This window comes from Sebastes umbrosus, chromosome 14 (genome assembly GCF_015220745.1).
Source record: "Sebastes umbrosus isolate fSebUmb1 chromosome 14, fSebUmb1.pri, whole genome shotgun sequence".
Taxonomy (NCBI): domain Eukaryota; kingdom Metazoa; phylum Chordata; class Actinopteri; order Perciformes; family Sebastidae; genus Sebastes; species Sebastes umbrosus.
Window position 1 is genome coordinate 22,750,922 of NC_051282.1, and position 16,120 is coordinate 22,767,041.

At 39.0% G+C, this 16,120-nt stretch overlaps 2 protein-coding genes across 2 annotated transcripts; both read right to left on the reverse strand.

Moving 5' to 3' along the window:
• Positions 1 to 4,428: 4,428 nt before the first annotated feature.
• LOC119501466 (migration and invasion enhancer 1-like) lies at positions 4,429 to 8,909 on the reverse strand. The gene is made up of 5 exons (XM_037791839.1): positions 8,779 to 8,909; positions 7,323 to 7,433; positions 7,013 to 7,110; positions 6,805 to 6,881; positions 4,429 to 4,829 (listed from the first exon to the last, which is right to left on the reverse strand). Exons 2-5 carry the CDS (start codon positions 7,352 to 7,354, stop codon positions 4,749 to 4,751), a joined length of 288 nt encoding a protein of 95 aa, XP_037647767.1. The 5' UTR covers positions 7,355 to 7,433; positions 8,779 to 8,909; the 3' UTR covers positions 4,429 to 4,748.
• Positions 8,910 to 12,508: 3,599 nt separating this feature from the next.
• On the reverse strand, positions 12,509 to 16,120 carry LOC119501465 (migration and invasion enhancer 1-like). The gene is made up of 4 exons (XM_037791838.1): positions 15,959 to 16,120; positions 15,687 to 15,784; positions 15,490 to 15,566; positions 12,509 to 13,536 (listed from the first exon to the last, which is right to left on the reverse strand). Exons 1-4 carry the CDS (start codon positions 15,988 to 15,990, stop codon positions 13,453 to 13,455), a joined length of 291 nt encoding a protein of 96 aa, XP_037647766.1. The 5' UTR covers positions 15,991 to 16,120; the 3' UTR covers positions 12,509 to 13,452.

The following is a 16,120-nucleotide window of genomic DNA, read 5'->3' on the forward strand; positions in this document are numbered from 1 at the left end:
ACTGTAAGAGCCAAAACATGATGCTGACATACTGAGGTTGGGATGTAATTCACTTCTACGAACACTAGGTGGCACTGCATTAATTGATTGACCCAGCCACGGGTATATAGGTAAGGAGGTGTGTGGTTGGCGTCAGGGTTTAGCCCGGAAGGGCAAATGGTTTTTGACCGCAGGGACGCTGAATTGTTTGCCGTGTTGTTATTGTTTACTCGTTGCTATGGTAACTGGACTTGCTTCTTTAATACCATATTAAGAATAAATGAACTATTATTGTAAAACCAACGAGCGGACTCAGGATCAGTGTTGTACAGCACAACAGACAACTAAAGGTACCATCTACAGAGAGTCGCGAAGCGGCGTCGGGCCGTTTTACCGGGACTGGTGCACAAACCGCTAGTGAGACTGGCGGTGTTGAAACACCAGCTGAGAAGCGGGTAGTAAAGCTCGCCATAAAAGCGCTTGCTGATAAACTGGAAAAGTTGCAAGACAGCAGAAGGGCTAAGCTAAACAAAGTAACAAACATAAGAAAATCAATGCAAAGTTTGATGGTTATGGGTGATAAAGAACAGGTACAAAATGCTCTTGAAGAGTTGATTAATGTGTGTAATGAAGCTAAATGTGTGCATGAATCTCTGTTGGGTTTGTTGCCATGTGATGAAAAAGAAAAACATGTAACATGGTTTAATGCAAAAATGCTGGCACCTAATGAGTGTATTGCTGAGGCAAAAAGGTTGGTTTCATGCATTGAAGGTGACACACATGAAAAGGGTAATTATGAGGATGATATTCATCCAGATGACAGTGTTTCTAATGTTGGTAGCAAACACTCAAGCCACAAAAGTGTCAACAGTGGTAAATCCAGTACCACATCCTCTGCCAGAATAAAGGTGGAGGCAGACAGAGCTGCACTCATGGCTCGCGTTGCCTCTTTAAAAGAAAGACAAGCTTTGGAGGAGCAAGAACAGCAGTTGAAGAGGAAAAGAGAGCAGCTTGACTTGGAAGCTGAACTAGCTGCATCCACTGCTAAGCTAGCAGTATTGAGGGCATATGATGTGGGAAGCTCCTCTCAAGTACCATCAAATAGCATGAATTCCCATTTGCAAAGGGAAAAAAGGAAACTGGAATCTGCAAATGTATTGAATCCTTCTGCAAAGGAATACAAACCTGGATCATGGAAATCATCACAACAAAATGATATGACAAAAGGATCATTACTGTCTAACAGGCCATTGGATATGAGACCAAATGAACATCAGCAGGAAAACAGTTTGTTGGGAACATCACTGCATCTGCAGTACCAACCAACAACTGCTCAGTTAAAGCCAGAGGAAAGGCAGCCTACATACCAGCATCTGGTCGGTCAACATCCAACTGTGGACATACTTACCATCATGCACAGACAAAATGAAATCGCAGCTGCTTTGGTTCAACAGCAGCGTTCACTGTCTCTACCACCGAGAGATATTCCCTTATTCGAAGGGGATCCTCTCCAATACAGGACATTCATCAAAGCCTTTGAGCAAGGAGTGGAGGAAAAGGCAGGAAAAGCAGATTGTTTGTATTATTTGGAACAGTTTACCAGAGGACAACCACAAGAACTGGTGCGTAGCTGCCAACATATGGCTCCTGAGCGTGGCTATGCAGTGGCGAAGGGTCTTCTACAGGAACACTTTGGCAATCAGTACAAAATCACAACTGCTTATATTGAAAAGGCTTTGGCTTGGCAAATAATAAAATCTGAGGACGTGAAAGCACTCCAAGCGTACTCTTTGTTCTTACGTGGCTGTTGTAACGTGATGGGGGAACTCCAGTACATGGAAGAACTGGATATGCCTGTAAACATGAGAGCCATCATTTCAAAGTTGCCATACAAAATGAGAGAACAATGGAGGACAGTAGCTCACGACATAATGGAGAAAAGCAATAACAGAGCTTACTTCATTGATCTGGTCAAATTCATGGAGCGTCGTGTCAGAATTCTTTCCGACCCGCTGTTTGGCAACATACAGGAACCAACATCTGGCGTTACTGGGACGAAGCCTCTCACCAGTTTTAAGCCACAGTCTGGGTACAAGGTGAAGGAAAACATTGTTGCCACCACAGTAACATCTAAGGACTTGCCCCAGGAGGCTAAGGAACCAACATCAGATCCAGCCAAGGCTGAAAATGCTGAATGTCTCTGCTGTGCTCATAGTCACTCATTGGACGAGTGTAAACAGTTCAAGGGAAAGATGCACAAGGATAAGATTCACTTTCTGAGGGAAAAGGGAGTTTGCTTTGCATGCTTAGGTGATGGTCACATGAGCAGGGATTGCGAGAGGCGCATGACATGCAAGGTTTGTGGACAAACTCATACCACGGTGCTTCATATCAAAAGGCAAGTAACAGCTTGGCAGCAGGAACCATCTCAACAGCCATATTCATTCCAAACATGTGGACATACAGGGGCCGGTGAGGACCGGTGTGTTCTATCCATTCTCCCTGTAAAGGTGAAATCTGCCAAAGGAAATCACATCATTGAAACTTATGCCTTTTTGGATCCTGGTAGTTCAGCCACATTCTGCTCAGAACATCTTATGCAGAGGCTGAATGTTACAGGCAGAAGAACCAGCTTCTTGTTGCGCACAATGGGTCAAGAAACAGTTGTTCCAGCTTACTCCTTGACTGGTTTGGAGGTCTCTGATCTGGATGGTGATGACTTCTATATTCTCCCAGAGGTTTTCACACAGAAGAAAATGCCAGTTACCACTGATAGCATGGTGACACACGAGGACCTGGCTAAATGGCCCTACTTGTCAAAAGTTCACATTCCAAGCATCAAGGCAAATGTCGACCTGTTGATTGGAACAAATACTCCCAAGATATTGGAGCCTTGGGAGGTCATCAACAGCTGCGGGAATGGCCCATATGCCATTAGGACTGTGCTGGGATGGGTTGTAAATGGGCCGCTGATTGGAAACAGTGGCACCCTGGAGGCAGGGCTTCCCTCCGCTAATGTGAACCGGATCTCTGTGTGCAAACTGGAAGAAATGCTAACCAAGCAGTACAACCACGACTTCAATGAAAGGAGGAAAAGGAAAGGTCCAGAGAAGACCTCAAGTTTCTGGAAACTGTTGAGCACTCAGCGGTACTTCAGGATGGGAAGTATTGTTTGAAATTGCCCTTTAAAAACAAGGAAGTCTATCTGCCTAACAACTTCGTGGTGGCAAAGCAAAGGATCCAGGGTTTGAGGAAAAGGTTCCTCAATAACAAACACTTGCACCAGGAGTATGCAGGGTACATGAATGCGCTCATCAGTAAGACCTATGCAGAGCCAGTATCTCAACATCAACTGCATCAGGAAAATGGTCCTACTGTCCAGCTCATTGGCTACTTGTTTGACTGGAGAGGGCTCAAGACATCAGTTGCCTGGTTCCTCAGGTTAAAGGTCGGGTTGTTAGGAAGGATTTGCCTACGAAAGCAGCTGGAAGCTTCTGAGGCTAACCATTCAGAGGAAACCAGTCAGGACAGACCAAAGCCACCATAATTGAAAGGCCAGTGACAAAACTCTGTTTGGTACATGAAGTTTAAATGCATAACTTGGTGTATTGTAACATTTGGCTCCTCTTTTTTGTGTATTTTGTTTGAATTGTTATGTCTGCCTGCCATAACAATTAGGGGCCGGTGTGTAAGAGCCAAAACATGATGCTGACATACTGAGGTTGGGATGTAATTCACTTCTACGAACACTACGTGGCACTGTATTAATTGATTGACCCAGCCACGGGTATATAGGTAAGGAGGTGTGTTGTTGGCGTCAGGGTTTAGCCCGGAAGGGCAAATGGTTTTTGACCGCAGGGACGCTGAATTGTTTGCCGTGTTGTTATTGTTTACTCGTTGCTATGGTAACTGGACTTGCTTCCTTAATACCATATTAAGAATAAATGAACTATTATTGTAAAACCAACGAGCGGACTCAGGATCAGTTTTGTACAGCACAACAGACAACTAAAGGTACCATCTACAGCGAAAAGCGCGTCAGTCCAGGGCTAATCACCTCAGTAGCTATAGTAGTAGACTTTAGCTCCTACAATTACAGTATGTTCAAAATGAGAAAAGACACAGTGACGTCATGAAAAAGTGACAAACAACAGCACTGAAAGACCCATTACCTTTATTTAAAGTCTACAGTTTTGACATCTTGAGTGAGCAATATGAGATGATTCGTAGTGAAGGAGCAGACATCGAATTGTGTGAGAGTTGACAGACCAGTCGGTGATGGTCTTCAGAAGCACTTCTGATGATTGCTCTATTACCTGACCAGTTTATTAATGACCGCAGTTTATCATAACAAAAAAAAAACTGGAAGCAGAAGTTTAAAACTATTCAAATTTGATATGGATAAAGAAAGAAAACCATTGCAAAGCTTAATTTTGCATTCACCAAACACAAATGATATCCCCCATCTCAGCTCCTATAATAAAGGGACTTCCAGGAATGGATTCATCATACTATAACCTTTAACTTTTTAGGCTACAGTAATCATTAACAGCCTGGAGCACCACAATGAGAACAGAGAGGGGGAGCCAGATGTTTGGTGATCTGCGTCAAAGACAGCAGCTGCTGGCCGTATTGCATCTCTGCTGGGTTTCTATGAAACAAGGTTTTATCCCAGCCCGTTGTTTAGCAGGGTTGGGGGTAGACCTGAGATGGCGTTGGCAGTATACAGTTGCACTGGCCTGTCTTGATGCTGCAGGATTGAGGGAGGTTTACATGATGACGCAGGGTGGATCAACGGGGATCTTCTCCATACGTTTGCCATCGGCGGCATTCTGGATTTGTTTCATTACCTGTGGCAGGAGAGGAAAAACATAAAATCAGAGTGTTATTGTTGTGATTTACCAGCGATGAAGTAGAATCCAGATCCTTAATCTAAAGGAACAGTGTGTAACATTTCGGTGGATTTATTAGCAGAAATGGAATATAATATTCATAACTATGTTTTCGTTAGTGTATAATCACCTGAAAATAAGAATCATTGTGTCTTCGTTAGCTTAGAATGAGCTCTTCATTTGTTGGAGGCAATGTGGAACCTCAATGGCTGATCATTTTCATATTTTTTAGGCATGCACTAAAATACAACCATATTGGCAAGATGCGGCATCTGAGATCCATAAAATAATGGGAATAAAGTTAAAGTACTCATTCATTACACTACACTTGGGGAAAAATACCAGAAATTGTTTTACACAAAGATAAATATTTAATAAAAGATTATCTTGGCAAGTAGTAAGAAAGCCATAACTCGAAAGTGGATGCAGACTGATCCTCCAACATTAGAACAATAGCAGGGTATTGTAAATGAAATATATTGTATGGAAAGACTCACATTTATTTTAAGGCTTAAATTGGAAAAAAAAGTATTGAGTACTGGGAAAAATGGATTGTGTATTTACACCGTTGATTGAAGTGTGACATTGTATATTAAGTATCTGACATTGTAACACCCATGATGACCTCATGTTCTTTGTTCTCAAATAACATTTTAAAAAAGAAAAACTGGAAGTAATAATCTTCGTTCTATGGACATTTTGCAATTTGTTGTTCCCAAAGTACGGACTGAATTGGGAAAGAAAGCTTTTCGGTTTTCGGCACCTACTGCTTGGAATAATGTACAATCTGATCTTCAACTTCAAAACTTAGTTACCTTGAATGAATTTAAAGCTCTGGTGAAATCGCTGCAGTCCAGGTTGTCTGTGTGCAAGTGTTTTGTAGGAGCAAGTTTTAATGTTGTTAATCTGTGTGTTGTCTGTTACTTTCACTATAACTGTGTTGCTGCTATCTTGGCCAGGTCTCCCTTGTAAAAGAGATCTTTGATCTCAATGGGACTAACCTGGATAAATAAAAGGACAATAAATAATAAATAAAATAAATAAAGAGTTTAAAAAAAAGAGAAGAATGAGCCCTTCATATCTACATAGGGAGCTTATGTCTGTGAGCCAATTAAACAGGTGAAATGCTATTTCACTTGTTTAATTGGCTCATATCACAATGATTGTATATGTATTTTGTCCTCCTTGATTTTGAAATCTGGGATGTTGTACCCTAAACTGACATAACCTGATATTTTCAGGTGGACTTTCATTCTCACTGTGCAATTTTGTTAATAGTCTGTTTATTATCAATACTGTATATACTGCTCCTATTTTTATACTTCCTTCTATTTAAATGGTTCATATTTTGTTACACAGATCTTTTTTTTTTTACTGTGTTAGCTGATGCATCTTGTTTTTTGCACTATCCTCTTTGCTGCTGTACACTGCAAATTTCCACACTGCGGGACTAATAAAGGAATATCTTATCTTATATCTAATCACACTTTTATAACGTTGAATATAATAATAATAATTAATTTATTTATATAGCACTTCTCAAAACAGATGTTACAAAGTGCTTCACAAGACAATAAAAGCAGATAAATAAAATAAAAGATATGGTAACTGTTAAAACAGAACATCAGACAATAAAAGCAGATAGAGTTAAACAAATATGGTAACTGCTAAACAGAACATATCAATAATAATAATAATAAAAGAAGTGGTAAAATGGTAGGACAAGTTCATAAAACAAATATACAGTATATATACATAAATGTGTATAAATGTACACATGCGTCCAGAAACGGATGTGTACATACACATATTTATACCCTTCTACTTATAGGAATGCTATCCTAAAAAAATGTGTTATCAAAAGTAATATACTTAGTTATATATTCCACCACTGTGGTTTACATTTCATGGGCATGTTAATATGTTTACTCACGGCATCCTCATTTGGGAACTCCCCTAGCTCCTTCTTGGAGAAGACCAGCTGCCCATTGATTGTAATCTCAAAGCTGTCTGTAAGAAATACAAAATCATGTCATAAATAACACGTGCCTCCTTCACATTAAGATCAGACACTAATAAATCTGATCAGAGTTCAGTTATCATGCTCTCTCTCAGCTGATAGTTATAAAGGAATACGTTACCTTGTCTTCCCACGGAGCCGGACACATCCGCTTCTGGAAACTCAGCCTTCACAACCCGGGCGAGCTCCTGATAGCGGGGTCCGTATTCTTGTCCTCCGCTACAGGGAAACAAACGCACCTAGTTTAAACACCAGTTGTTGGGTCTGGGTCTGGGTATCATCGGATAATCCGTTTTTGGTTTAAAACGAAAAAATAAAAAAACGTGTTTTCCTTTTTGAATTCCAAAGGAAAAACGGATTATCCGATGATACCCAGACCGATACCCAGACCTTAGATAAACACTTTCACAAGATAAAAAAGATGTAATTACCTATATTCAACTTCTATTTTCAACAACCCCATCGTATCAATTGTTCGTCTGTTGGTCCGCGGTGAGAAGCGGAGCTGGTGTTCGGTGGTTTCCTTGGATGCGGAGTGCTCGCTGGTTTTGTAACACAGGGCCGGTATAGTAATTATATGAGGTACAACACAGTTAGAAATAACCAACGACTCAATGGGGACCATTAATATTAAATCTTCTTCTTTTTACTGCTGATTTGGGAGCCCTGGGTTTTGACATACTTTTAATGCAAACAGCATCCAAAACACAGAATTTACTATAAATATATATCATATTCTTGCATTAATCATAGTAAAAGTACCAATTTGCTGTAGTCAACTTGGCTCAGCCACTACACAGACCTTTAAGGCCTGCTTTGAGCCTTTTTAAGGCCGCGTTGATGAGGGTACCGCCATCTACCACCACACACATGCTAAGCCTGCAGAGCCACGGCTCAGGACAGATAGTCAACCAGCCGTTGAGAATGTGAACTTTGTTATAGTTTAAATAGAAGTCATACTGAGCCTTATCTTTGGGTTACACCCTTCTTCAACCAGACAACTCTGTTTTGCAACAGTACAGTGAAAAACTTGAAATACAGCTACTGTAACAGCAAACACGGGCACATTTAGACGGGAATATGCAAAATTAACAGTGGCTTTTTTGCAAAATTGCAATTGAAGATATTTCTTAGCAGATAGTCTAAATGGAGGGAAGGTAATTCGCATTCACGTTACACATGCACAAAATTGATAAGGAATGATAGATAGTTATGCTTGAAAGAAACACATCTGCACATTAACAAGAAATAGACATTTAGAGGGAACAATTCTTCACCCTGTACCACTGACAATATACAGAGATTTTAGCACAAAGCCAAAATAAGTGCAGCGAACTATGAAAACCCAAAGATGATAATCTCATTTGACCTTGACCTTAAATTACTTAAAAATGCTTGAACTGTCTTTACAGAAAATGTGCACAACAAACATCTTTGTTTGTAAAGATTGGTGTTTGCCCTCGACCAAAGAAATTCTCAGTCGACTAACACTCATACGATTTTGTCTCGAATCGACAGATCTGTAAAACGGAGTTTCTCCACAAAGAATCACACTAAAGCACCACTTTAAATATTGTCTTTACCAGAGATGTGCTCATAAGTTTCTTGGAAATAAGTCATTCAGCGTAAAAAAACCCATAAAAAACGACTAAATAAATCTTAGTCGACTAGGACCAAGACGGCAGCCCTTTGTAAAGATTAATATTCTCTCCCTAAAAAATAATTTAAGCTCAAGAAAACATCTTCCCGCCCTTAACTTACAAGCATGGCAAAGACATTAAAGGTTAGATTCTGCTCCTCTCCAATCAGGGTTCATTCAGATATCCATCCTGTTTGACCTCTACCCTCTGTCTCTGACCCCTGTCCAGAGGAAGCCACACCCTTTACCTGCATGCAGGTACACCCAGCTGGTCTCCAGCACTGGAAAAAGGACGATCTCTGCTCTGTCGGCCTAGACGAACCCGTTGACAAACTGAGCCAGAACAAACCAAAAAGATGAGTACAGAGAGAATTCGAGCAGAGCGGGAACACCCATATGAAACTACGTCGACCCTACGTCTACGCGCTGGACCCCACAACCCCTCTGTCTGGCGGGGGGGTGGCAGAGATAAGGCCTGTGTGACAGACAGACAGCGCTATCGACCATCGACACCTTGAGACAGGGATATCCCAACCCTAGTTTGACCACTCCGCCCTCCCAGCATGAACCAGGTCCAAGTCTGGACATGGGTAGTAATAGGAACCTGTTTGGTCCTGCAGGCCTAACCTCATGCTGTCTGAGGGGCACACGGGGAGTAAAGAGGCTAAAAAGGGGGGCAACATACTGGAGTACAGCATCTTAGTACGTCATGTTGTGTACGTATACTGGGGATTCCCTCAGGGGGGTACCTCCTCTGCTGCTGATTATCTTTGAGCAAAGTCATGAGATAAACACATTAAACCCAACTTTTTTTTATCGTTGCAGTCCTCAAACTCACCTGGTTTGTCTCATGTACAGTACATATGACATGGCAGCGACAGGGTTGGACATCTTCTGTAGCTGAGTGGAGATGGATGCTGGTGGTCCAACCCAGTCTGAGGACAGATACTAAGACACAACGAAGCCTGGATGACTGGTGAAAGAGGAAAACATCAGACACAGATTATTAAAACTAACAAAAAACAACATAAAACAAGGGGATGTGAACCAGAAAAAAATGAAAAAGTAAAATACTTTCAATAAAACAGGTATAAAACATTGTTAATATTATCTGGTCTACTCAAAAGGAATTTAATTTACATAGAAACAATTTGTCATCAGACACTATTTGATGAAATTAAGCAGCATAAACAAGAGTACAGTACCTTAAACTGGAGGTTCCCAACCTTTTTGGCATGTTTGAAAAGAAGCCATGTTTACGTCTGTGAGGCCTCGTCACAGGTTATATCACCTTAGTCTGGACAAAAGCAGTTAGACCATTCATTTAACCTTCTCACGCTTAGAAGGACTTTGTGAGAAGATGTGAAAATATTAAATATCTCACAAGATAAAAGAAAACATTAGATAAAAAAGAAACATCATTTTGAGTAACTTGTGTAAATATTGTAATTTTGCACTCTTATGAACCATTTTGTGAAAAATAAATACACTTTTATTAATAATTTAATTCCATACCAGCATTATTTAAAGTTTGTCATGTTTATTTGTCATTTTCCTTATCAATCTTTCAAACAAATATTAGAGTCTATAAGTAATGCTGCTTTGCTACTAAGATAGCTGGGCTATTTAATCGTGGCAACAGTTCATTCACAAAAAAAGAAAAGAAAACAAAGTATGGATATTATGTAAAACAGCTATAAATGTAGTGATATCAATTGGTCTGAGGTACAAAATATATATAACAGATCAAATGTAAAATGGTCTTGCTGTGCAAAATATGTCAACTGTGGATAAGTGGTGATGTCAATCTGGTCCACAGTAAATAGTGTACATAATATACACAAATGTTTGAAATCGCCTGTCACAAAAGCTTGATTGGGTCGAGTCAGATGGCTGAGAGGACTACTCTATATGATTGAATCATCTTTGATGCTTTTAGGCTGTAGAGAGTCCAAAAAGATGTTAGTTTGTATGAAGGGTTTGTTTTGTACATGGAGAACAAAACGCTGTACAAGACTGAGAGAAAGTGCAGAAAGAGACAAAGATCCCTCTGAGAAACAGTTCAATAAGGATAGAATAAGTCACCAGTCATTGGTAAAAAATACTGCATCAAAATGCGTGCAGATTTAAATGGAAACAGGTTTCTGTTTAGGTGTCACGTGCACAGTAATGCAGCCTATAACAAACTGGAATTAACAGGCAACGTGTTGCTTTAATGAAGCTGTTCTTCAAGCTTCACAATAGAAATAGGTTAGTCTACGGTTAGCATTATTGGAATATCAGCTGAACATACTGTGGACTGATGAAATCACAGTTCAAACCTCTGAATCTAACCACTGAGTAGACTGCAGAGGACCCAAAGAAAACATATTTAGAGCCCAATTGCACCATTGTGGTTCAATAATGATCAAGGGTCATGAAACACTGTGGGGACGACAACTAAATGGAAGTTTTAATCATTTAATTCTTCTTCTCTTGGGGCCAAAAGTATTTTGAATGTAAATAATACATTTGGTGTCTGAATTACACTATTTTTTTTTTATCTCTGTTAAAATAGATATTATCAATATACCAGCTGATTCCAAACTTCTGAACGGTATTGTAAATATACACTATAAAGTCAAAAGTGATAAAAAGCAGTTATTTTTTTTGATTGGGGTAATAATACAAAATCTTTAAAAGAGATAACTTTTAGTCTTAGTTTTGGGGGGAAAGTTCCTGCGGTGGAAACGGGGCTCTTGTGACTTCACTTCAACTATACGATTATTCAAGTCAGAATACTAGTAAATACTTACTCATGCTGTATGTACATAGTGTATTTATCAGTGCTTATCATTTTTATATATTCCCACTGACTCTCCATCTAGAAATAATGATACACAATATTAATTTAATAATGTTCTCAGTGGAGACTAGATTTATCTTTTGTTAATTACAACAACTTTAGTGTTTAAAAAGTAGTATGTACTGTATCCTGAATATGAGGTCAAATATTCTCATTATTTACTGCATTAAAAAATCAATTAGTAACAGAGGATATTGTGAGAACACCCTCCAGGGTTGCAGCAGTTTTTTCCGAATGCTGCATACGGGTGTCTTCATTTGAGTTCCATGTATTTGACCTCAGTATCTTTTCTTCGAGCTAGGGGACGCCAGAGGACAAATACTGAAGGTGGCAGTCTTTGTTGACGTTGGCGCCCCTTAGTGTAACCAATGATGCAGAAACCACAGACTTAAATGATTTATCTTTTGCTCTGCGTGATATGAAGGATTTTCAAAGCATAAAAGAATATTATGATTTCCATGAACTACCCTTATCTATCCGGTTTTGCAATACTGAAAAGTCTTCTTTAATTTTTCATCTATTAATCTGATTGTATGGTTAGACGTTGTCTGGGTTTGTTATATGTTTTCTAGCTTTATTTTTGAGGGTAACATTAAATGCTTATCCTGTATTAATTGAAATTAAAATGATTGAAAAAAGTGTCTTTTTTGTTGTTCCAACGATAAACATACAATTTAACAATCATAAGAATCATTTAAGTCGGACTTAAATCTTAATTGTTATTGTCTGAAATGTCACTTCTGTGTAGGTGCAGAGAGGAACTGGAGCATAAAAATAACACTTGTTCATTTTCAGCGTTCCTTGAATGTTGCCATGCAGATTGCCACCATGAACACAACCTGCTCAACTTGTGCACTAAAATAATTGGCAGTTGCTTGCCAACATTACCTAGTGACTAAACCTGATAACAAACATTGGACACCTCCCAAAGGTGCAGCTTTGATACACCAGCACCCCACCCAGCTAGGAATTTTTAGATAATAGGAACACATTACTGTACAGGAAGTAAAGGCTAATTAAAGTGCACTTACAAAAGATTTGTGCATAGTCACGCTCTTGTGTCTGTAATCATTAGTTTGTTCAAAATGAGAAAAGACACAGTGACGTCATGAAAAAGTGACAAACGACAGCACTGAAAGAACCATTACCTTTATTTAAAGTCTACAGTTTTGACATCTTGAGTGAGCAATATGAGATGATTCGTAGTGAAGGAGCGGACATCGAATTGTGTGAGAGTTGACAGACCAGTCGGTGGTGGTCTTCAGAAGCACTTCTGATGATTGCTCTATTACCTGACCAGTTTATTAATGACTGCAGTTTATCATAAAAAAAAAAAAAAAACTGGAAGCAGAAGTTTAAAACTATTCAAATTTGATATGGATAAAGAAAGAAAACCATTGCAAAGCTTAATTTTGCATTCACCAAACACAAATGATATAACATTGCTTCACTCTCCACAAACCTTACAGTAGTCAGGGTTGGAGTTATCAGTTCAGACAAACAGTTCTCAAATCTTAGAACAGATTACCATCAGATTATACAGTATAGAGCGATGCAGAGGCAGAAACAGGTAGTCTCCCTTTAAAGAAAATGATATGCAACTACTTTGCACGGTCCTTGCATTCAATGAAAATTGGTAATTGCATGTGAGATCAGTAAACAGAGACTTGGAAAAACAAGAAAAATCAAGTAGGCAGTTAGAGAATGCCAGCCAATGAGGCTGTGGTGAAGTAAAGTGAACTGCCTTCAACCCTTTCTGACATCTTCTCCCCATCTCAGCTCCTATAATAAAGGGACTTCCAGGAATGGATTCATCATACTATAACCTTTAACTTTTTAGGCTACAGTAATCATTAACAGCCTGGAGCACCACAATGAAAACAGAGAGGGGGAGCCAGATGTTTGGTGATCTGCGTCAAAGACAGCAGCTGCTGGCCGTATTGCATCTCTGCTGGGTTTCTATGAAACAAGGTTTTATCCCAGCCCGTTGTTTAACAGGGTTGGGGGTAGACCTGAGATGGCGTTGGCAGTATACAGTTGCACTGGCCTGTCTTGATGCTGCAGGATTGAGGGAGGTTTACATGATGACGCAGGGTGCACGGGATTTGGTGATCTTCTGCATAGGTTTGCCATCGGCGGCCAACTGGATTTGTTCCATTACCTGTGGCAGGAGAGGAAAAACATAAAATCAGAGTGTTATTGTTGTGATTTACCAGCGATGAAGTAGAATCCAGATCCTTTATCTAAAGGAACAGTGTGTAACATTTCAGTGGATTTATTAGCAGAAATGGAATATAATATTCATAACAATGTTTTCGTTAGTGTATAATCACCTGAAAATAAGAATCATTGTGTCTTCGTTAGCTTAGAATGAGCTCTTCATTTGTTGGAGGCAATGTGGAACCTCAATGGCTGATCATTTTCATATTTTTTAGGCATGCACTAAAATACAACCATATTGGCAAGATGCGGCATCTGAGATCCATAAAATAATGGGAATAAAGTTAAAGTACTCATTCATTACACTACACTTGGGGAAAAATACCAGAAATTGTTTTACACAAAGATAAATATTTAATAAAAGATTATCTTGGCAAGTAGTAAGAAAGCCATAACTCGAAAGTGGATGCAGACTGATCCTCCAACATTAGAACAATAGCGAGGTATTGTAAATGAAATATATTGTATGGAAAGACTCACATTTATTTTAAGGCTTAAATTGGAAAAAAAAGTATTGAGTACTGGGAAAAATGGATTGTGTATTTACACCGTTGATTGAAGTGTGACATTGTATATTAAGTATCTGACATTGTAACACCCATGATGACCTCATGTTCTTTGTTCTCAAATAACATTTTAAAAAAGAAAAACTGGAAGTAATAATCTTCGTTCTATGGACATTTTGCAATTTGTTGTTCCCAAAGTACGGACTGAATTGGGAAAGAAAGCTTTTCGGTTTTCGGCACCTACTGCTTGGAATAATGTACAATCTGATCTTCAACTTCAAAACTTAGTTACCTTGAATGAATTTAAAGCTCTGGTGAAATCGCTGCAGTCCAGGTTGTCTGTGTGCAAGTGTTTTGTAGGAGCAAGTTTTAATGTTGTTAATCTGTGTGTTGTCTGTTACTTTCACTATAACTGTCTTGCTGCTATCTTGGCCAGGTCTCTCTTGTAAAAGAGATCTTTGATCTCAATGGGACTAACCTGGTTTAATAAAAGGACAATAAATAATAAAAAAAATAAAAAAAGAGTTTAAAAAAGAAAAGAAGAATGAGCCCTTCATATCTACATAGGTAGCTTATGTCTGTGAGCCAATTAAACAGGTGAAATGCTATTTCACCTGTTTAATTGGCTCACATCACAATGATTGTATATATATTTTGTCCTCCTTGATTTTGAAATCTGGGATGTTATACCCTAAACTGACAATAACCTGATATTTTCAGGTGAAATTTCATTCATTCATTTCATTCTCATTGTGCAATATCATTTTCCACTTGTGCAATTTTGTTAATAGTCTGTTTATTATCAATACTGTATATACTGTTCCTATTTTTATACTTCCTTCTATTTATTTTTGGTTCACATTTTGTTACACCGATCTTTTTTTTTTTACTGTGTTAGCTGATGCATCTTGTTTTTTGCACTATATCCTCTTTGCTGCTGTACACTGCAAATTTCCCCACTGCGGGACTAATAAAGGAATATCTTATCTTACATCTAATCACACTTTTATAACGTTGAATATAATAATAATAATTAATTTATTTATATAGCACTTCTCAAAACAGATGTTACAAAGTGCTTCACAAGACAATAAAAGCAGATAAATAAAATAAAAGATACGGTAACTGTTAAAACAGAACATCAGACAATAAAAGCAGATAGAGTTAAACAAATATGGTAACTGCTAAAACAGAACATATCAATAATAATAATAATAAAAGAAGTGGTAAAATGGTAGGACAAGTTCATAAAACAAATATACAGTATATATACATAAATGTGTATAAATGTACATCCTAAAAAAATGTGTTATCAAAAGAAATATACTTGGTTATATATTCCACCACTGTGGTTTACATTTCATGGGCATGTTAATATGTTTACTCACGGCATCCTCATATGGGAACCCCCCTAGCTCCTTCTTGGAGAAGACCAGCTGTCCATTGATTGTAATCTCAAAGCTGCCTGTAAGAAATACAAAATCATGTCATAAATAACACGTGACACCTTCACATTAAGATCAGACACTAATAAATCAGAGTTCAGTTATCATGCTCTCTCTCAGCTGATAGTTATAAAGGTTACCTTGTCTTCCCACGGAGCCGGACACATCCGCTTCTGGAAACTCAGCCTTCACAACCCGGGCGAGCTCCTGATAGCGGGGTCCGTATCCTCATCCTCCGCTACAGGGAAACAAACGCACCTAGTTTAAACGCCAGTTGTTGCTAGGTAGCGTAGCTTAGCTGTTAGCTGTGTGAGCTAATGCGAGCTAACAACCGTCTGTACAGTACATAGACAAACGTAAAACAGACAGAGGTTAGATAAACACTTTCACAAGATAAAAAAAATATAATTACCAGTATTCAACTTCTATTTTCAACAACCCCATCGTGTCTGTTGTTCGTCCGTTGGTCAGCGGTGAGAAGCGGAGCTGTGATGTGTTCGGTGGTTTCCTTGGATGCGGAGTGCTCGCTGGTTTTGTAACACGGGGCCGGGCCAGGCAGCGGGGCGGGGTCTAA

What these genes read in the sequence shown, in the direction of transcription:
- LOC119501466 (XM_037791839.1), bottom strand. Translation starts at nt 7,354, where the DNA reads ATGGGGTTGTTGAAAATAGAAGTTGAATATAG. An exon ending in CGGCTCCGTGGGAAGACAAG is followed by an intron (nt 6,882 to 7,012) that starts GTAACGTATTCC and finishes TATTTCTTACAG; the next exon opens with ACAGCTTTGAGATTACAATC. An exon ending in AGTTCCCAAATGAGGATGCC is followed by an intron (nt 4,830 to 6,804) that starts GTGAGTAAACAT and finishes CTCCTGCCACAG; the next exon opens with GTAATGAAACAAATCCAGAA.